The following is a 22,082-nucleotide window of genomic DNA, read 5'->3' on the forward strand; positions in this document are numbered from 1 at the left end:
AAACTTCAGTGCCATTAAGATATTTCTAGTCCTCAGAAAATGAGTTTTTAGTTTTGAAACTTCTACCTTTCTCACTTAATGTATCATGATTTAAAATATTCTAAAAAATATGGGACAGTGAATGAAACATTGTGGGGCACATACACATTCTCTTATCTTCCACATATAAGCCTGGAAAACTGTATCTAGGTTAGAGGAAGGACAGGTTTAAGCCAGCTTCTCAAAGGTAAAGGTCTATGCACTGTGTAGGAAAAATATGGTTAATTTATATGTGAATTAATTGATAAAATTCCTATTTTGTTTGCATTGTTGCTTCTGGTGGAGGTTCAGATTTGTCCCCAGTATATGGAACAGAACGTAAAGACTGGACATCTTTTGTAAAATATAGTTTCCTTTTCTGTCAGTATGCTTAATTTCTCTGAGAGGTTAGTTAAAGAGTAAGTCCTGACACTGTTATCTAAAAGTTTGCAGCAAAATCCTCTTGGCAACAACTGAACCTAAATTTCACCTCCAAGTTTGTAAAAGGCCAACTAAGGGAAATGGTTGAGTTTTTAATGTTTGTTTCTGATAGTTATATATGTTTTTTTCACTTGGAACATATTTTTTTTCCCCTGATCATTTTTCCTTGTTTTTTTTTTTTTCACCTTTCTTATAACCTTTAATTTATGCAAGTACTTGGGTACTGTGCCAGACAGTTTCCAGGAATGCATTTCTGTCAAGATATATTTGTCTTATACAGAAAACACTGTTAAAATGCACATATATTATGAAGCTGTGGATAGAATGTATCAGACTTCAACACCAAGCCGATATGGAAAAAATCAGTTCTGCATGAAAGCCAAAAATGTTAAAGAAAAGCTGTGACCAACAAAAGAATTTCTTAATCAAAATCAGCATTCGGATATAAAATTTATAGAATTTCAATGTAGTATACTCTTTGTCACACACAGAGATCATAAACAACTATGAATACCCGGTGAAACTGTTTGTACAATGGTGTAAAATCAGAATTTAAATAACAAGGGAAGTGGTTGCTGAGCAGATCTTACTTGGATGATTTGGAGTATTCTATATCCAGAGTAAACCCTTTGTCTGCACTAAAGATGCATGCTTTTAAACAACCTGGTGTGCCTTGAAGTTCCAGTATGTCATCATGTTGATGTAACAGACCATACTTAAAGGTGGGTAGGTTTCCAAATACAGCATTTTTCCCAGGCCTTTTACCTTAACTGTGTGAATGATCACAACTCCATATGTGAATCCCTTAGCTGGAAACCCTTTGGACTGTGACATATTTTTGAGTGAATGTTTTACTATAATTAGTATCCTTTTCATAAATATAAGGTTTATAAAGGTAGTCCTGTTGTGCTAAAGAGAACCTTATTGTTCCTTCCATCTAGAATATGATTTAAACATGTTTCTATTTGGAAACTGAACCTGAAACATGCATACACCTGAAAAATAATACTATTTTTTTCATTAAAAGGAAACATTTTATTTCATTGCTATTCTTGTTGTTTTTTCTTGCTGTGTACTTTTTAGCACAATGTCCAGTGAATGAAATCCGTACAGAATCATCAGGAGTGATCCTCAGTCCAGGTTACCCAGGCACCTATCCCAGCTCTCAGACCTGTTCATGGACTATAAAGGTTGACCCAGGATATAATATCTCCATCTTTGTAGAAATGTTTCAAAGTGAAAAGCAATTTGATGAGCTGGAGGTATTTGATGGTAAGAGAGATGTAAATTCTATGTCAAGACCAAATACTGGGTCAAGTGGGGTTTGATTTCCAAGTGTTAGTTTCATAATGAAGTTATACATCTGAAACTTAAACAATAATCCAGTATTTCTATTACTTTTGCCTTAAATATGCCTGTTAGACAATGAAAGATTTTATAGATGTATTCAAGGCAAAGAAGCTTTTAAATTTTCTTACGTATTGTTAGAGGAGCAGCTGCGGCATCCCTGTGAAAGTCAGTATCTTGAGAAATTTATGGAGGTGTCTGAAAGGACATGCTGATTTGTAATGGATCGTTTCTGGTGAGGAAATATTTTGGGGTATAATTCCAGTTGTTGAATTTAATAAAACTATTTGGATCAAAATACGGAATTTAAGTCCACATACCCAGTCTGCTTTCTCCATAAGCATAGCAGAACCAGTGCTGGACATTATTTGAATGTACCCATATTAAAGTATTTGACCATCTGTTTCAGGACAAAAAATAGAGAAATGACAAAAACTCAGCTTCTAGAGTGTTACTTATAGCAGTACCTCTCAAAGGGCCCTATTTAATTAACAGGCTATTCTTATTTTCTACTGAATTCTAAGCTTATTATCACTTGTCCTGCTCTCATTGATTGATGATAATAACTAATCCCTGATTGTTCTTTAATGTATTTTTTGTTCATTTGGAGACCATTATCATATCTTCCCTCATTAACCAAGAATATATGATAACTATGATAGAACTGATTAATATTCACTGTGGGATTTTCATAACATGAAAAATATTAAAAGATCATATCTGTTGAGGTATCTTGCTCTGAATATTTTTCTTAAGTATTAGTTTTTTAATGTCTAAAATTATTAGATGTTCACTTTTTAATAACAGCATTCTGAAAAAAAAAGCCTGCAATATTTTTCGTTAGCATATTTTTTCTTTCTTTATAATGTGTGTGTTGGCCCATGTCAGGTTAATGAACAAAATAGTCTGAAAAAAAATATGTCTGAAGACTGTCTTTTCCTCCACTCTATTTTGTATTTAACATTAAGACTATGTAGCATGACTGGAATTCTTATAGTGGTCTGATCACTTTATTTTCTTAAAAAAAACACAACAAACATCTGTTGAAGCTGCCTAATGTTCCTGATGAAGATTTTTGTTTTCTTTCTTGGGCATTTAAATAATATGAAACCAGATTATCGATAATAGAACTGAGAGATTTATCATAGTCACTACATTTTTAAGCAGTCATCTCATGACGTGAAATCGCATTCTTATAAATTTATCTCCAGTGCAGCTCTACTGAAGTAATTTTTTCTACCACCTACCAGCAAACTTAAATGAGGAAGATAATGGCATATTTATGACCTCTCAATACAGTGCCATGTAGAGATTCCTGAGCTAGCTCTCAACAAGTTGATATTTAAATATGACACATTGCAGTGCCTTGCAGAGATACTTGTTTGTGTCCCTGTGGCCACATTAGCAGTGTGCTTTGCTAGGCTAATTAGTTCTACACCTCAGCATGATGAGTTTGTTGGGGCAGTAGTCAATGCTGATGTGGCTATACTGTTTACAGTGATGGATATAACTCAGACTAACTCATTCAGAGCTAGCTTAAGTATTTCCCTGTATTGCTGCATTTTGCAATAAATGTGTGTTGTATCCCGGGAGTTTGTGTGGTCCAAACCAGCATACTTAAATTAATAAAACTTCACTGATCTGCTTTCACCAGGTGAAGATACGTCACCAGACTTTATGCAGAAACTGTATAAAGATTGACAAGACAAATCAGTATTTATTAAGGCACAGGTCCCTGATTACTTTTTGAAACAGCTTCTGAATGCAATCCAAAATAGTGACTACACCTAACTAACTGCATTGTAAATCATGGTGCTTCAGCAGCTGAATGATGCATCAATATTGGCATCCAGTCAATGAGGCCACCCTGGCCAGCTGGGAGCAATAATCCCATTACCCATTCCCACTTATCAGTCATACCCTTTGGAAGTCCCATCTGTGTTCAAAACCAGAGAAGCCATAATGTACCATGAGTATAATATTAAAGGCTTTTGAACTTGAAAACACTGTAGTCAGGCTACTTACGCTGAATAGCTTTCATTTAATACAGCAAATATTCTTTTACTATTTCTTTTTTCTCCCTGAAATAAAGCAACAGAATTCTGTCGTTGAAAACAGATAAAAATGTCTTTTACCTAATATTCAGGAAAACATCATATAACAGGTCAACACACCAGAAGCTGAGTGTTTTTCCCTCTACAGACAAACTCTGAAATAGCAATAGGAAAAATCAGATTCAACAACACCTAAGTCATGCTGCTGATTTTCCTGAGCATCATCTGAAGAGCTGCCTTCTAGTTAAGGCACAGAAACTGAAACTCAACTTCAGGAAAAACAAAACAAACTAAAATGTATTTCAACATTCCCCTGATCTCCCAGTAGCTAAAAAATGTACTGTGGCATGTGGTACTGCAAACAAATTTCATGATCACTAATTAAGGAAAAATTCTCACCTGTGTGAAGTAGATTTATATTTGTAATTGTACTCTTTTACCCCCCTTTTTTTTGTGAATTTTGATATATCATATACATTCTGAACTATAACAACTGTACTAAATTTTGCAAAACCCAGGGAGAGGCAGAAAGACACTAAATGAATTTTCATGTTCTAAAGCATGTTTTCAAGCAAAAATAAGAATTGACCTCAGCATTCCTCATCATTTATCCTACAATGCAATCTTCACACATTAGCTCCCTAATATGAAAAACAAGCCACAAAGCATTTTGATGAGGGCATGCCGAGCAACCAGTGCTTAAAGCTATGTTTATTTTTTCTTATTTTCTATACGTGTTTATTATTTAGAATTTATTTAGTAATGCTGCTTTAGTTGTGTTGTCATTGTGGTGACTGAACCACAATACCTAAGAACTGGGAGGTATGATTTGCTGTGGCATATGTAGCCTCCCTTTTGTACTTAAAATGTCCAGAGCAGAAAATATACTTATTAGTTCTTGGACTGGAGGGGGAGAAGGCTGACAACAATTGTCTTCAATTTTTATGTGTCATTTGATTCAGATTTTTTTTTGTGTGTTTTCATGCAACATAAGAAAAGCTGATCAGGCTGCAGCTGCTCAAACTCAGCAAAAATGAATGAAACAGCGTCTCAATTTAAAGAGCGGCTGTGGCCAAGATAATATTGGTTGAAAGTGGTTTTCTGAAACTTGAAAAAAGTGGAGCAAAAGGCAGAGAGAGCATATGAAAGGGAGGAGTTCAGCTCCTTGGTTTCAGGCAAAAACATAACCTTCATAAGAATGAAGAAGATGCTATTTCATGTTTTAGAAAGTTTCATTCAGAAATTGTTTTGATATATAGTTGTGGTTTTTTTCTGTTGCATAGATTTTGGTTTATTATATAACTACACCCCAAATCCTTATTTGTGCTTCTAGAGTTTTATTGTGGTGAAGATATATAACAATTGAGTCCAAATGAATTATGTATTATACATTCATAGCACTTGTACATATGTGGTTTCCACTGTGAAACTGTGATTATCTTACATCTGACAGAGCGTTTTTTATCTAATCTGTTCACTCTGTAATATGTTGGTTAAAATTGTACAGCTGTGCAATGTCAAATAATCTATAGATTTGTTACCACTCACTAGTTTGAAAAGAGCTTAAATAAATAATAGATATAAAAGGAGAAGGAGTAGAAACGTAACCTTATTCAAAGTAATAATATAAGTTAATTGGAAAAAGATCCATAAATTTTCAGTGTTTATGGCAAAACCACTCACTGGTTTATATTTCAGTTTGTATGTACCATGACTGTTTATTGTGCACTCTAGTGAAAATCTAAAACCGGATTGAAAGTTTAAGTAGAGATCTGTTAATTATTTCACTGGCAAAGATGTGTCAGGTTATTTGCTATTCTTTTGTGTATATCCACATTCACAGCTGAGTAAAAATGTGGAGAGGATTACTTAAACTTCTAGTGCTTTAAAACTTCAATAGTTTCTTTATTCATCTCTGAAGGCTCTTCTGGGCAAAGCCCTTTACTGGTTGCTTTAAGTGGAAATCATACTGGACAGCTGAACTTTACAAGCAAAATGAATCAGCTATACCTTCGCTGGTCAACTGATCATGCAACTAGCAAGAAAGGATTCAAGATCCGTTACTCAGGTAATTGTTAATGATTTCCATTAAATTATACTTTGGGGTTACGTATACTATTTAGCATCAAATCAGGACTTGTAATATAGTGTCTGTTTCTCTGAAGATAATTTATTATGTACGTTTTGAGCATGTGTAATCATTCTATTACAAGTTCATGGTAAGTGCAGGACTTGGACTCTCTATTTTTCCCCAGTTTGCCAAAGATCTCCTGATAAATACATCTCCAGTGACTACTTCTTTCTGCAACCTGCTGTCTTATCTTACCAGACCTAGAGGAAGGCCTTTTGAATGTAGCAGGATAGCCCTTAGATTTACACAGAAGTACTCAAGAGTGAGGATGTTTGATCCTGAAATGGTATCTAGTACTCCACCTGCAATTCAGTGCACAGTTACTAGGTTTACAATTTCCTTGAACTGCAGTTCACAGCTCTTATTCCTATGCTTTTCTTCATGTACAAATAAATGTAAAGGGGGGGAAAAAACCCCTCACTTCTTCAACAGGCTGCCTGTGAACCGAGTGTTGTGGTGACATGAAAATATGTAAATAGTTTATCTAAACAGTGTTAGAAAATATGTCCCTTATTAAAAAAACAAATCAGTTACCAGTATTGCAATAATGGATTATACTCTATGTGTAGACATATCGACCCTTACTCAGTTTGCAGCCTATTTAAGATGTTTTCACACATACATCTACAGACACATTGCTCCTAAAAGGCTTGGCCTAGGGATCGTTTACATGATATAAATAGTACATGGGAGAGGTGGTGATTGCTTTCTTTTGTTAGCATTAGCTTTTTCTGTGTTTCGACTTGATTAGTGATGTAAAGGTTGTGTGTACTAATTTTGGTGGCTAATAATTGTCAATATAAATAAAGTAGAGAGAACAATACCAAGAACATTTTGGAAGAACATTTTATCACGCAGCAGGTATCTCCCATTTAGTCATGCTAAATGCGATTTTAGGAGATGATTTTTCATTATCAAATTATTAAGGAGAACTAAATCTGGCCACTGTCGAAAAAGTATTTTTACAAATATATTAGCAATGCAAAGAGGGCCAAGGAGAACCTCCATCCTCTACTGAGAGAAGCCTAGTGACTGAGGAGGAAAACACTGAGGTACTTAATGCTACCTTTGCCTCAGTCTTTAATAGTCACACCAGCCATCCTCAGGGTACCCAGTTCCCTGAGTTGGATAGCAGAGATGTGGATCTGATTGAAGTCCCCATAATTCAGGAAGAAATAGTTAGCAACTTCCTGCTCCACTTAGACATGTACAAGTCTATGGGGCCTGATGGGTGAGTCTCTTCTCCCAAGTAGCAAGTGAGAGGATACAAAGTAATGGACTTGAGCTGTGCCAGGGGAGGTTTAGATTGGATATTAAGAAAAAATTCTTCACTGAGAGGGTGATCAGGTTTTGGAACAGATTTCCTAGGGAAGTGGTTGAATCACCATCCCTGGAGGTGTTAAAAAAACATGTAGATGAGGCCCTCAGTGACATGTTTTAGTGGTGGTGTTGGCAGTCCCGGGGTAATGATGATCTTAAAGGTCTTTTCCAACCTAGCTGATTCCATGACTGAGTAATGAGAAATTATTTCACACCTTTGCGGGTATGCAGAACATGTTTTTCAGTAGTGAAAAAGTCTATCATCTAATTGCTAGCCTCAATTCTTCAATTATTATGGCACTAGATACAACTAATAATTAAATGGAGGGACTAGAGGGTTACATGCAGTCCTTATGGCTATGTTTTAGGAAAAAACAGCTGTTTTCCTTTTTTCCGCTTCACTAACAGTCAGTGCCTGCATTTCTCTCTAAAACCTATGTACATTTTACATGAGATTCAATGGAAATAATCAGCATGAAAGAAGAGTAACAGTGAGTGGGAGCATAAACAATCAGATTTGAATCTTAATGAGAGAAAGCAACATCACAAAAGTAGGAAAAAGACAAGATCCCCAAAAGGCTATTGATACCATAGCAGCTGTGACTGGGCCAGCAGCCTTCCTCATAATGAAGAACCTATTGGAATGAATTACTGCCCTTCCACAGCCCTCCCCTTCTCCAGCAATGCCTGTGCACAAAAATTTGCAAGTTTTAGTTTTGTCATAACTAGGTTTCATTTGTGGATACAAATTTTCTTCACTTTTAAAAAGGCTATAAGCTTTCACAGGAATGCTTAATATTTTCTTGAGCATAAACCCTTACTTGTGTAGGTAATTTTTCTAATGTTATTTGTATATTTTCTATCTTCTGGTTTAGCCTTTTTGGTAAATCTTAGAAGAAAAGATCTATAACTTTACAGCAGAGGGATATTCTTTTAAGGGCTTTGACTTACTATAGAGGCACTAGCATGATTTTTATCTAAATAATAGATTTCCTAACTGCACAAACACCTAGATATTAAATGATCTCTTCCTTAATCTAGAGAGGATCTGTATAGCATAGTGAAACTAGGAGGAGAAGCATCGGTTAAAATTCCTTGCAGCTCTAGGCAAGTAATTCTTTTTTTCTTTGAAAGATATGTAGTATGATAAAATCATTAAAATGGATGCCAAAAAAATACAAGAGAAGGTACTGTGTTCTGAAATACTTGCTTGTTGTTTTGTAGTGCAATGCTTGCTTGAGTTTTTATATGCTTGAACTTGACATCCCAGTGCATCTTGATTCCACCAAACTGTGCAGTTTATTTCAAATAGGGAAGATGTGCAAGTGCAGAAAGTGGAACTTCCTGAGCTCAGACTAAGAAAATCACTCTGTAGAGATGAAAGTTTGAAATTGCTTTGAAAGATACCTGCATGAACTTTATTCTTTCTCAGTAATTTGTAACCTTGCATGCACATTCCAACCCAAGCAAGCTAATATAAAAGCATAACAAAGAAAAGATGGATGGGTTGGGTTTTTTTCAGTAGTGGTGGAAGGAATGAAAGTGCACCTCATTACTTGGCATGCATGAAAGAGGCATAGTGATTTGGGAAGCAGAGGGGTACTTAGCTTCCTAATTTGCAAGTTATATTACCTTTATAACATTTTTGTTTAACTTTTGGTTAGTCATGTGTCCTGGGTTCAGCAGTAGCAGTCATTTTTCTCCTCCTTGGTAGCTGGTGCAGTGCAGTGTTTTGACTTTCGTCTGGGGAACAGAGCTGATAACAATGATGTTTTGGTTTGGCCAAGGACTTTGTGAGCCTCATGCTCTGCCAGGGAGGAGGGGAAGCCGAGATGAAGCAGAGACAGGACACCTGACCCAAACTGACCAAAGAGGTATTCCATACCACAGCACGTCATGCCCAGGGTGTAACTGAGAGTTACCCGGAAGGGCTGGGACTGCGGGGTTGGAGAAGGCATCGGTCAGAGCTTGGTCGGGCTGGGGGGGCGAGTTATCGGTCAGCTGGTGGTGAGATGTTGTATTCTTTTCCTTTGTTACTTCCTTTATCATTGTTATTATTGGTGGTAGCAGTAGTGATTTGTGTTATACCTTAGTTACTAAACTGTTCTTATCTCAACCCGTGGGAGTTGCATTCATTCGTTTCGATTCTCCTCTCCTTCCCTCCGGGAGTAGGGGGAGAGCAAGAAGCGGGGGGGGGGGAGTGAGTGAACGAGCCCTCTGCCTGGTTTTAAACCACAACATCATTCCAGAGTAAATAAGGCAAGTGGTTAGCTAATTTGTAATTGCCTGCCAAAGGAATTGCCAATATATATATGAAAAAAACACCATAGATCTCTCTTACGTTATGTATTTGGATTGCATGGCAAGGTTTTTGTAGTGGGGGGGACTACAGGGGTGGCTCCTGTGAGCTGTGTCCCCTGCTAACTTCTTGCCCACTCCCAGCCTACTTGCTGGTGGGGTGTTGCAAGAAGCAGAAAAGGCCTCAACTCTTTGTAAGCGCAGCTCTTCAATACTGAAAGCATCCCTGTATGATCAACACTCTTTCCAGCACAAATCCAAAACACAGACCCATAATACATATTATGAAGAAAATTAACTCAATCCCAGCAAAAACGAGCACACCCAGGAAGGAAGGAATGGAGGGAAGGTGTTTGAAGATTTGGTTTTGTTTTCTCATTGTCCTACTCTATTTTGATTGGTAATAAATTAATTTTCTCCAAGTTGAGTCTGGCTCATGATGGTAACAGTGAATGATCTGTCCCTGTCTTTATCTTGACCCACCAGCCTTTTGTTATATTTTCTCTCCCCTGTCCAGCTGAGGAGTGGGAGTGATAGAGCAGCTTTGGTGGGTACCTGGTGTCCAGCCAGGGTCAACCCACTACACCTTTATTCTGCTCTTGTAACCTCATCTGTTGTTGCAAGAAGCTTCACCATTTATTTCATGTTGTTTTTAAGCTTTTTACCTGTGAAAGAACTGTTACTATTTCCTGTGTATTTCAAATTAAAAGAAAAGTCTATTGGTTGATTTGGTTTTGTCTTTATATTTTCCAGCAGCTGTTTTGAAGTGACAAGGGAATCATATGAGGAAGTTCTGTGGTTCCTAACCTTAGGTGGTGATTTGCTGTAGTAAATACAGCAGGAAAATCATGCAGTGGAGGTTTCTACAGTACTTTGAATCACAAGAAATATAAGCAGGATCATTTACAAATGTTCATCCATCAGTAAGAACATCTGTGCTATAAATAGATTATTTAGTCAGATATTTACTTTTTGATGAGGCAGATATTCACAATTATATCACTGAAGAGGGAGTACACCTTTGCAAATTTATCTTGCTGTGTTTGTGCTGTTTACTTGTTAGATTTAAAAATAATCTGAAAAAAAAAAAAAGAAAAAGAATGACAGCCTGACCTTTTGCTATTGCTTGGTTGAGCATTGTTCTCCTTTGTGACTGTGTATATTATAAAGGAAAAAATAACATACGGAATGGATGGTCCATTAATTAAGAAAATGTTGTGGTAATCAGAAGAGGTATGTTTAGTTTTCTTGTGTGACCTTTCCTAATTGCTTAAGCCAGTATCTGATTTCTTACCCATAAAGTGAGAATGTATAAAGTGAGAATGATATTAAATCTCTGTCTCATTGGATATTTAAAGAATAGCAGAACAAAGGACATAAGATCCCCTGGTAGTATGATGGTCAAGACAAGTATCCAAAAGGGAAAGTTGAAAGGAAGCAGTGGACGGGGCTGTAATGTTTTATCTGTCAACAAAAAATCTAGCATATAAGCAAAACAAAGCCAACATGGGATCTGAAAGAAAGGTTTTTTGTTTATTTGTAATTTCAAACAGGACTGTTTCAGTGAATAGTTGTATCTTCTTCATTTAAGTTTTTGGACTGTTGATCAAAGACTGTGGGGAAATTAAGTCATTTGCTGAAATAAATCCTTAGAGAAAACATATTATTCAATGTAGGACTGTATTACAAAATCATCTCGGAGGTTTAGACATCCAGTTTCAAAGAATTTTCATTTGGAATTGGGAGTTATTTAATTGAGTTTCTCTTAGAGTACCTCAAACAGTAAAAATAACTCAGCATTAATGTTTAAATGTTTCAGCTGTTAAGAGAATATGCTTTGTGAAAGGAAGAGTATGGTCCTGCAAGTGAAAAATCAGTGTTTATCTGTGCTGCTGTCCACACATCAGTTGACTAGTGATAGGTAATTTAGCTAGGCAGTTATTACCCTGTTGGTCTTCAGTTGCAAGTGACAAATGGTTGTTGTGATTACAAGTGAGCTGAAAATGTTCAGTATGTTACCTTGCAAAAAACTCTGGTGCTTAAGAGGCCTTGAAAGAATGTGGATGCTGTGTCATTTGGGAAAGTAAATTAAATCTGTAAAAGTAAAGCTACTTCAGTCAGTGGAAGGGCTTCATAGTTTATCACATTTTGTGGTAAAACACTGACATTCCTAGATGAGAGCACTCCTGTGTCATTGCACCTATATTAGCTAAGTGTCATAAAGTTCCAGGGCAGATTCCGTCTCAGAAACTGGCTGGGAGAAAACCAGCATTTTATCGCAGTGGTCCTTGATATGAGGCTGCAATATTTTATGAACACACTGTAGAGGTTCCTGCTTAAGTCCAGAATTTTCACTCAACTGTAGTTTTCAGCTCTAGACAGTGGTTGCAGTTTTGAGTCTGACATTCTTCAATCACTTGCTTACACTCCAGACCTTCTGACATTTTTATTTAATTGCTTTGTTTGTGGCTCTTCAGTTAATTTATCTATTCCTGATCCTAGGAGATGTTGTGCATATTTTATCCTGGACTCTAAACGGAGTTCAGTTTACTAATTTTTAAACTGTTCTTTAAACTGTAGATTAACAAGGGAATTGTATGGAGTCTTATCAATATCCCTTTACTATCTCAGCAGGTGTTAGTGTCTTCTAGAGTTATAAAGCAAAAATCCATCTTCAGAGTTTTAGATAATTTGCTTGAAGTGCTTTTCTTCTTTTCATGCTAAGTGTAGTTTAGACATAATAAATTGTTTGAGAATCAGCCTTTTTTATTTGTATTTTGCTGCCTTTGCTGCACAAAAATACTGTGCCCTCTGGTAGGGCTTTTACACTGGGTTTGTTTATTTATTTATTTCAGTTTTTTTTCCTGAACATCATTTAGTTCATTACAGAGATCAAACTATTCCTTTGAACTCTGGGCATTGTTGACTGTTACAACATAAGCAGCAATTATGACTGATAGATTTCCCCTGTGGCTCCAAGGAATTTTTCAGTATTTTGACATCATTCTGTATAATTTTGTAGCCTGAGTGTGCCATTTTTTATGCCATCTTAAAACTGTTCTCTTTTGAGGTTCTCAGATATACTATGTATTGTTGAATTAACCTCAGAAAAAAAAAAAAAAGGCAATAAATTCCCTGGTAATCAGAACACAAATTACAACCTGTTATGGTCAAAATCTTCTTATGGGTAAAAAAAAAAGTACACTTCTTATGTGTAGCCAAGAATTTACTGTTAGTATAACTGAGATGTTAGCAGTTTAATATAAGAATTAATAGTCCAGATTAAATGGTTATAGGAGAAAAAAAGAATAAAAAGGCATAAAAGCTACTATACAAAAACACAGCATGGGTTTCCACTATCTAATTCTTTCCACACGCTTTCCACTATCTAATTCTTTCCCTGGTGCTACATTCATGCTTCCATGGCTCCTTAGGATCAATGGCTTCATTTTGTTGTTTGTATTTTCATTTCAAAACTGAAGTGCATTCTATCTTATTTGAGATATAGTGCAAATTCAGCTTTTAATAAGATGCACTCACTGAAGTTACATGCTTTTCCTACCAAATTAATACAATTACTGCGATATCTTTGGGGGAACCTGAACATAAAATATTACAAATTTTAATCTGAAAAAAAATGCATCCGATGAATCAGTCTATTGTGCTTTGTCTTGCAATTTTTTGACATATTTGGCAAAGTGTTTAATGTTTTGTTTAGGTTTCTAAGTGCACTGAATTATTTTAATAAAACTGTTCATAAATAGTTTTATGTAATGTGTAGCTCAGAGAACAATTTTATATTTACAAATTTAGCAAATTTTTTTGCTAAGTATGAATAAACTTACTGAGCCATCTGCATGTTTCATGATTGCAGCTTCTTCATGTACAGTGACATAAAATGGTTTGAGATTATAAACTTTGGTTTTGAACTTTATGATATTTCTGCCTAAGTATTTCAAATCTTCACTGAGGGTTCCAAAAGTAATGTGACAGATTCTGTACTAATTTTAATGGTATTCAGAGTCTAAACATAAACAACATGAACTGTGTACATTGTGTTCTATGTGTTTTTAATAATGTCCTTTCTTTTGGCATTCAGCTCCCTATTGCAGCTTAAATCCTATCTTGAGGAATGGTGGAATTGTAAATAAAACAGGTGGTCGCGCTGGAAGTAAAGTTCGCTATTACTGTAAACCTGGGTATAGAATGATTGGTCACAATAATGCAACATGTAGGCGTCACCAAAATGGCATGTATCAGTGGGATTCCCCTGTGCCGATCTGCCGAGGTAAGATAATGTTTTCTTTTTGCATATGCTTCTATAATTTCATTGCAAATAATATTTTACAAAACAAAGGTACAGCATTGCCAAACATTGCTGTATGCCAAGAGACATATTGTCATCATGATTTTATTCAAATACATATTGACCTGTGTATTTAATGTGTGCAGAGCTGAAGTATTAAGTAGATTAATGCAGTAAAATACAGACCAAATGAAAAATGGTTTTGGTACTTTCTTATTTAGTAAAATCCATATCTCTAAATAGTCCACTTTTCATACTACATTTCATGCTACTGTTGTATTACAAAACACTTTATAAAAATTTAGTAGTCTTGAGGCATTAATTTGATTTAGAAAATAGCTTCATAAGCAGTACTTTAATGACAAAAATTGTAACTTCTTATTTTTTTGTGTATTCTGGAATTAAGCAGGGTCTACTTCAGCATCTAGCATTTAGCATCTGTTAAAAGTAGTTACTATTTGTCAAATGTTTATAATTTCCCCTGTACCAAAAGCCACACACAAAATACAGAGGAGTAACATGAAGTAGTACAAAGCAGTTAAACATGGTTGGTTTTAGTTAGAAATGCTTTTTCACACATTATTTGCTAAACAGTTAGTAGAGACAAAGGTGTACCTTAGACCAGAGCAGGAATGTGTGGGAGAGGGGAAAGACTGCAAATTCTGTCAATATCCTATATAGCTAATTCTAATATGGCTTCATTTCTGTCTGCTTCTAGTCTGCTTTGCTTATAGGAAGAAATGGTAGTAACATTCATCCTTAACATTTGTTGGAACTTTCTTGATTAAAACCTCTGATTAGTTATTCCTAACTTTGTAAGGCATTATAGCAGTGGTTCATGTCTTCTTCAGGAAAAGTATTTTGCTTAAGGCTTCATCAAGGATGATTCAGATATTTCCAAAAACAATCTAAGACAGAAGTTCTATTTTGTATATTTAAAAAAAAAACAAACCAAAAACAACAAAAAAAGGCCAACTGAAATTTGGCATGATGCTCGCTATTTTGTTGAGGGTTGGTTATTTGCAGGAAAAGTAAAGAACTGCTGGAATTTGGCTACAGCTGAAGAATTTGAAGTACAGTTCATATCTTTTATACAGACTAATTTGGTAGTGAAGTACTTTTTCAGGCTGAGTGTTTTCTGCCTGTATGGGCCATGTGTCTACACCCCTACTAGTACAGGGAGAAGCTCAGGCTGCCAGTGTGCCATAAGCAGGTTCTGTGTATCTATGTTTCCAGGCTCCAGGATGTCTTATAATCCCATATGCCATGATGCTGCTTGACTTTCCTAAAGGTCACCAAATTATGTGAGAATCTGTGCATGATCTGGGTGCAATGTAAGTTTAGGGGCAAGTGTTGCTTTTGGACTAAAAGTACATTTTAGGTGCAGTTTCTGGTGCTGGCATAGGAACTGCAAGCTCCCAGACACTTTGCACTAGCACTAAAGAACCCGAAATGATGATGTGTCCTACAGCTTGGCAAGAAGATTGGAAAAGATGGGAAAGTGGAGGATGCTATTCTGTTAGAGTAAATTCAAGCATTTGTGTGTGAGCTCAAGTTCTGATTAATTTGCTTTAACACAGAAGTCTAGTCATTTGAGGTGCCCTGAGGACTTGGTGCCATAAACTTTAGGACCCCCTGTATCATACTTTTCAGCAGAATTTAAGATCTCATGATTCCTCAGCTGTTAGGAACTATATGTAAATTTAACCTTTATCTTTTGACTGTTTATCCATCCAGACTATAGTAACCTGCTACTACTATTATCACTCTTGTGTGACCAAACAGCAGATATCTGTATGATGAAAATATGATATTCCATTGCTTTAGAATTATTATAAAAATAGTGCAGTCCTTTATTTTCTTAGCTTCTCGCCTTTTTTTTTTTAGAATAGTCTAATTTTTAGGTGCTTTTCTTTTACATTTCTAAGTCTTATATTTATTGTTAATACCTAACGCAGAGAAAGGATTACCAATTTGCCATTCTAACTTTGACACAATACCTAAACATAATGAGGTGTGTGAAAAAATCTGAATAATCAGAGAACACTTCTTTGAACATTTTTTAAAAAAAGTCCCCAATTTTAAGGGCAGAATGTAACAAATCACAGAAAGTGAGAGGAAAAATGTATAGGTGTGTGCAGGACTTGACATGAGGTCCCAAAACTTGATCGTGGATAACCAGAGGGCAAAGAGTTGCAGAAAGTGATACATTTTGAAGAAAATTAAGGAGACTCAAAATCATAAAATATTTCAGACATTGTGTCTCTTATTATTTTATCAGAATGTTGAAGAAATAAATTTTTTCTTTAAGATATATTTATAATTTCAGTAATATATGTGGCTGTGGGCATGTAGATATCTGTTAGCAGTAGGGGAAAAATGTATTTGGGAGATAGGAAGAGTTTATACTGTACTAGAAGTTTCTTATTGATTTAGGATTCCTCAATTTTAATATATCACTTTACAACTCTGACACGATTATTCCAACCTCTGTGTCTGGATGGAGCATTTATTTTTCAATAAACTCTGAAATGGAAAGCATGTTTCTAAACTTATTTAGTATCTGTTATCAAAATACATACATTCTCTTTGAAAATTAATTAAAATTAGACATCTGGTCCAGTTCATGGATTTCATTGTATGTTGTTTACAAATGAAAATGCTTTTGATTAAGTCTAAAATTTCTATAAAAGCAGTTCTGCAGCATTATATTTGTAATTGATGACTATATCAGAATCAATGTTTGAAATCAAATTTGATTTTATTATTAGAAAAGGGGAGTGATTTTGCATATTTAATATAACAATTACAATTTTAATATGAGCACATATTTAATAGAGATTGATCTGAAGGGTCAGAAGATATTTTTCAGCCTTCTCAGTGCAAATGCATGTAATAATGTCCTGGATGATGTATAAAGAATTTCACTCCTATCTAGGAAATTAGAACTTACTGGTTTTCATTTGTGAAGGAAAGAGAGAAACATTAGTCACACTACATTCAAAGTATGCAGAGAAAGTAGGCAGAGAAAACAGCAATTCTTAAACAACAGCAGTAGATAGCTGGTGAGAGGAAATAGGTGCCAGTAATGACTCTGGCAACCACATACGTCACCTTAACCACTGCTTAGTTTGTAACTGGATGCCCAAGTGGGGAGTGAGTTAAGAAAAGAAGGCTGAGGCTCAGGGATGAATAGATGACAAAATAGGAGAAAATGTTTGCAAGAAAAGCTTGCAAAAAACTAGAAAAAACTAAGACAGTTGTCAGGGTCAATATAGATCAGGAGTACTGGGTTGCAGGTATCTGGAGACAAAGCTTATTCCAGGACCATAACTGCATACTGTGTCTGCCTTACGGTAGAAAACAGATGAAATTTATTTAGCAGGCTTAAAAATATCCATTTGTAGCTTGTATAAGAGCCATGAGTCTGGGACCACCAAACTGCTTTTTCATAAAATGAGCTATTTGGTGTGTTTTACCTTTTTGACAAATGTTATTATGCAAAAAATTTCCCTCTTGGCACCAAGCCTTAAAATCAAAATGCGAGGTAAGTATCACAGTTCAGGAGTTCCAAATCCCAGTTTCCTTTTAGAATGTATTCTAAACATATGATCATATTTCAAGATAGAAAACAGTAAGAGAAATATAGTACTTTTGACTGAAAAAAAAGGACTTTGAGGGAAAACCTGCTAACAATTTCTTAATATAAGATAGCTCCAAAGAGGAATGAAGTAATTATCTATGTCCTTTCTAGATAGAGGAGTTACAGCTAAGTTTATTTCTATAGGATCTTTAGTTTGACTTTATTTTTTGTTCTTTTTTCATGGAGAAACATTGGAATAGATTGCCTGTGGAGAGCATGGAATTTTCATCATTGGAGGTCTTTCAAGAACATTGGTCAGTTTTGGCTTGTGATAGGAAAATAGACCAAATGACCATTCATAACTGGTTTCTACATCCACAGCCCTGTTTTCTTTTTCTTTGTTATTTCTGTATGTAACCAAGTTAAGAGAATACTGTGAGGGTGGTGAGGCACTGGAACAGGTTGCCCAAAGAAGTGGTAAATGCTCCATCCCTGGCAGTATTCAAGGCCAGGCTGGACAGAGCCTTGAGCAGCATGGTCTAGCATGTGGCATCCCTGCCCATGGCAGGGGGTTGGAACTAGATGATCTTAAGGTCCTTTCCAACCCTAACTATTCTATGATTCTATGACAATTAGGATTTCTGTGGCGTTGCTCTCCCTAGTGTTTCTGACTGGATATCATAGATAAAACCTGCTGTTCTGGTTTTGGCTGGGATAGAGTTAATTTTGTTCCTAGTAGCTGGTGCAGTGCTGAGTTTTGGCTTTTGGCTGAGAGCAATGCTGGTAACACACCAATGTTTTAGTTGTTGTGAAGCAGTGCTTACCCAGATTAAGGACTTTTCAGTCTCTCATGCTTTGCCAATGAGGAGGGGCACAAGAAACCAGGAAGATGCAGAGACAGGACACCTGACCCAAAGCAGCCAAAGGGGTATTCCGTACCACAGTACATCATGCCAAGTATATAAACTGGGGGGAGTTACCTGAAAGGGATCAGTCACTGCTCGGGTCAGGCTGGATATCAATCAGGAGGTGATGACCAATTGTATTGTGCATCACTTGTGTTTATTGGGGTTTATATGTCTCTCTCTTTTTCCTATTATTGTTATAATAACTTACGTTATTTTAGTTATTAAACTGTCCTTATGTCAGCCCACACATTTTACCTTTTTCCAGTTCTCCTCCCCATCCCATCAGGGTGACAGGGGTGAGGGAGAGTCGATGGCTGTGGTTAAAACACAACAGCCACTCAGCATGTTATGTTAGTTATGTGTTACGAAGCCCACTTTTAGTGACTTCTCTGTTGCTACCTTTAAGTTTAGGGTATTTAAATGCTTTTCTCAGCGCTATGTTCAGTGCCAGAAGCAGGTTACTAAATGACAAATGCTTTTGCATCAAATGTAGGGATTTTCCAGTTTTATGGAAATAAACTCAATGTCTGACTGTAATTCAAACTACAACGTCTTTTGTGTATACAGTGAATTTGCGTGCTTTAAATCTGTCTTAATGGTATACCCATAAACTTTAAATTTACTGGTTTTGGTAAGAAATAAATTCCAGTAGCACATGTGGAACATTTAAGAGCAACTGAAACTGCATCCCAGTTTCTAGGCAGTAAAAGGCTTTATACTTGTATTGATTGCCTGTTGTTTGAAAGAAGTATATTTTTTCTGCTGTGCAAGAAAATAGAGACAATTAATGTTACATACTTTTCACATGATGAATGCACATGTCCCAGATGGAACCTGGCCATCTCATCTAATCATTGACCTAAGAAGCATGTTGACAGTTCTTCAAATCAGAAGATTTTCTGATACCATTCTTTAACATTTTATAGTTATATGACAAGCTGTGAGCTTCAAAATACTTGGATGTGGGACAGTAGTGACATTGTTTCCACTGTCCAAAGACAGTACACCATTTCAGTCAGTTTATTTCAGCTAGCTTTACTTCAAATGTCAAAGTACTTGCTATTTAATGAAACTAGCTGTGCTAATATGTTTTGCTTAGACACTACTGTTCTAAAAGCCATTAGCATCCTCATAAAATAGGTAGTAGTAAGAATATTTCTTTCCAATCCCAGTTTCTGGGGAAGAAACAAACAACAAATAAACAGACTGTAACAGGAACAGTGCCAGAATGCCAAAACTGTTTTTTTGATTAGTAGCTAAAGCAGCAATGAGAATAATCTCACAGTATCGCAGTATAAGATGCAGCAGCAGCAGAGGAATGACAGACACTAGAGGACTGAGGACAGGTAAGCATAGATTTTGAGGTGCTTTGGCACACCTGACATTGCATTAGAACTGACATAGCTGATAAGCCCACCTAGGTGTGCCCTGGGCATTGTACATTGCTTTTTCTTTAAACTAACTTGCATGTAAGAGCTAATCAGTCCAGAACTAGTTATTAGTTTTTAGAAAGATTATTGCTAGAAGTGAAGAGCAAATTCTGACAGAATTGTTTGTTTCTAACATGAACTAAATAGACCTGGGTTTTTGTTTATTTTCAAATGACATAGTAAATTCTTACTGCTTTTTTGAAGTTAATTTGTGTTTGAAGTATTTAGAGAGAGCTAGAATAAGGGCTATCTTTATGTACAGATGCACACACACATGAATGGGTAAATATTCTAATAGTTTTTTTGAAAATTAGAATTTTGTTTATATACAGTTTAATGTATGCACACTTAACACAGAGACTGTTGTTTTCATATCAGTAAGGAGACCTGAAAAGTTGACAAGAAGTTAAATCTTAACCCAGTTACATTCTACATCAAGCGTTCAGACACACTGCCACAAAACAGAACTGAGAGGCTTGTTAGGGCAGGGAAGGACATAGTGAAAGGCTCTGGAGGCACTGAAACATTTCACAGAAAACATGACTGGAAATGGAGAATGCATTGGCATTTTTTGGTGTAGTAAAACAGAGTGAGTTTAACCTTCTGACAGGATGCAAACAAATATTTTGCAAGTGTAAAATTCTGCTTATAGGACAGATGGTCAGAGTTGGTTCCAGTGGTAGGTAAAGGACTAAATCAGTTGTTAAGGGAATAGAAAGGGCATTGAATCTAAATGTAGCTCTGCTGCCTATTTTGAGTACACCAGAGCCCTGAAGAGCTATCACTCCTGCTGTGGTCACGGTGAGGTGAATGACTCCTAATACAAAAACTTGCTCTCAGAACCAGCAGAACTTGCTTTTGCCCTTCACCTTCTCTAGCACCATTAAGAGCAGTATGCATGGGTCTCCAGAACTGCTTCTCTGTCCCACCACTACTCCTAGTGGCAGGGGGCTCAGCTGTTGCTAGGAAAACGTACTCAGTGTTAAGGCAAGAGAAGCGCTGATTAGGGTGCAAGAAGTTGTGTTACAAAGAAAGCAGTTTATTTCAGAACATTGCTACAGTACTGCTTCTATCACAAATTTGACACATTCCAGATGGAAGCAAATGAAATGAACTAACCATCACTTTATAATGCTTACCTCTGCTCATTATAAACATATGCAAAGTACTATGTTGTATTTAATTTAAATACATTGAATGTGACAACTTGGTAATATTGAAAACAAATTTGAGAGTTGTGTTTATGGTACCATGATGATGTGTTTTTAAATTAATCATATACATTGAATTGAGTGAATGGTAATAAAAATTAGATTTTTTTTTTTAATCTTTATTTTAACATCTTTTTAACAGATTTCAGACAAAGGCTGTCATTTCTTCTTTTGAAATATATTGACTTTATTTAAATAACAAATCTTCACAGTGTCGAGGGGAAAGAAGCAAATATCCAAAGGACTTTTTAATTGCTAAAATGAATTGCTTCTTAAAATTTACTGTATATATGGAAAAGACATTTTAATTTTCAAAACTCCACTTCTTAGTGGTAAATATTTAGAAATGAAAACTTCAAAGCTGTGTTCTATTCAGTGTATTTACAGTAAAATGATAAACTGGATGCCAAACTCAAAGCACCTAGTGATTCTGTATGCAAACTTCTAAATATATATTAACTGTAAAAACGTGATCGGTTCTCCACTCCAAGTTGCCATTTTGAAGAAAATAATATCCTTTCAAAGAAAACGATACTATGACTTTTCCTTCAGAAGTGCTATGGGGCAAATATAAAATCTTTGCCAACATTACTGACTTAAGTACTTAGAGTTAGTAACTGTATAAATAATTATTTTAAAATAAAACAGCATTAAAATATTTATTTTTTTAAAAAAAGTATTCTGAAGACTTGTCTTTTTTTTATTATCAAAAACAGGGGAACTGAGAAGTGAGATGGCAGAAGCTAATCCAGCCTTGAAGTTCTCTCCTAAAAGTGACTGAAATAGATATTTTGTGATTGTACTCCACTGTAAAATTGTATATTATGAGATACTTTAAAATTAACTGTCCTAAGCTCTGGCAGAAGAAATAATAAAAAAATAAAAACCTAGATGCCACTCAAACTTCACTAAATTGACAACAAATTAAATTTTATGAGCTTGAAAGAATAACTGCTTGTCTGGAGATAAATTCTGAAGGAGAAAAAAGAAAAAGTGAAAACAATTCAGTAGTAATTTCCTTCATGTTGTGGAAAA

General features: G+C 35.7%; 1 protein-coding gene across 2 annotated transcripts in view; it reads left to right on the plus strand.

Moving 5' to 3' along the window:
- CSMD1 (CUB and Sushi multiple domains 1) overlaps positions 1-22,082 on the plus strand; it is a 1,153,012-nt gene that overhangs the window by 1,050,377 nt on the left and 80,553 nt on the right. For both annotated transcript variants that reach the window (XM_062626215.1, XM_062626216.1), the window contains exons 47-49: positions 1,543-1,731; positions 5,782-5,928; positions 13,709-13,897. In XM_062626215.1, coding sequence (XP_062482199.1) covers positions 1,543-1,731; positions 5,782-5,928; positions 13,709-13,897 — 525 coding nt within the window. The remainder of the gene's footprint in view (positions 1-1,542; positions 1,732-5,781; positions 5,929-13,708; positions 13,898-22,082) is intronic.

Source organism: Pezoporus occidentalis, unplaced genomic scaffold (assembly GCF_034315485.1).
Source record: "Pezoporus occidentalis ecotype Australia unplaced genomic scaffold, CSIRO_AGI_Poc_V1 ctg29, whole genome shotgun sequence".
NCBI classification, from domain to species: Eukaryota; Metazoa; Chordata; class Aves; order Psittaciformes; family Psittacidae; genus Pezoporus; species Pezoporus occidentalis.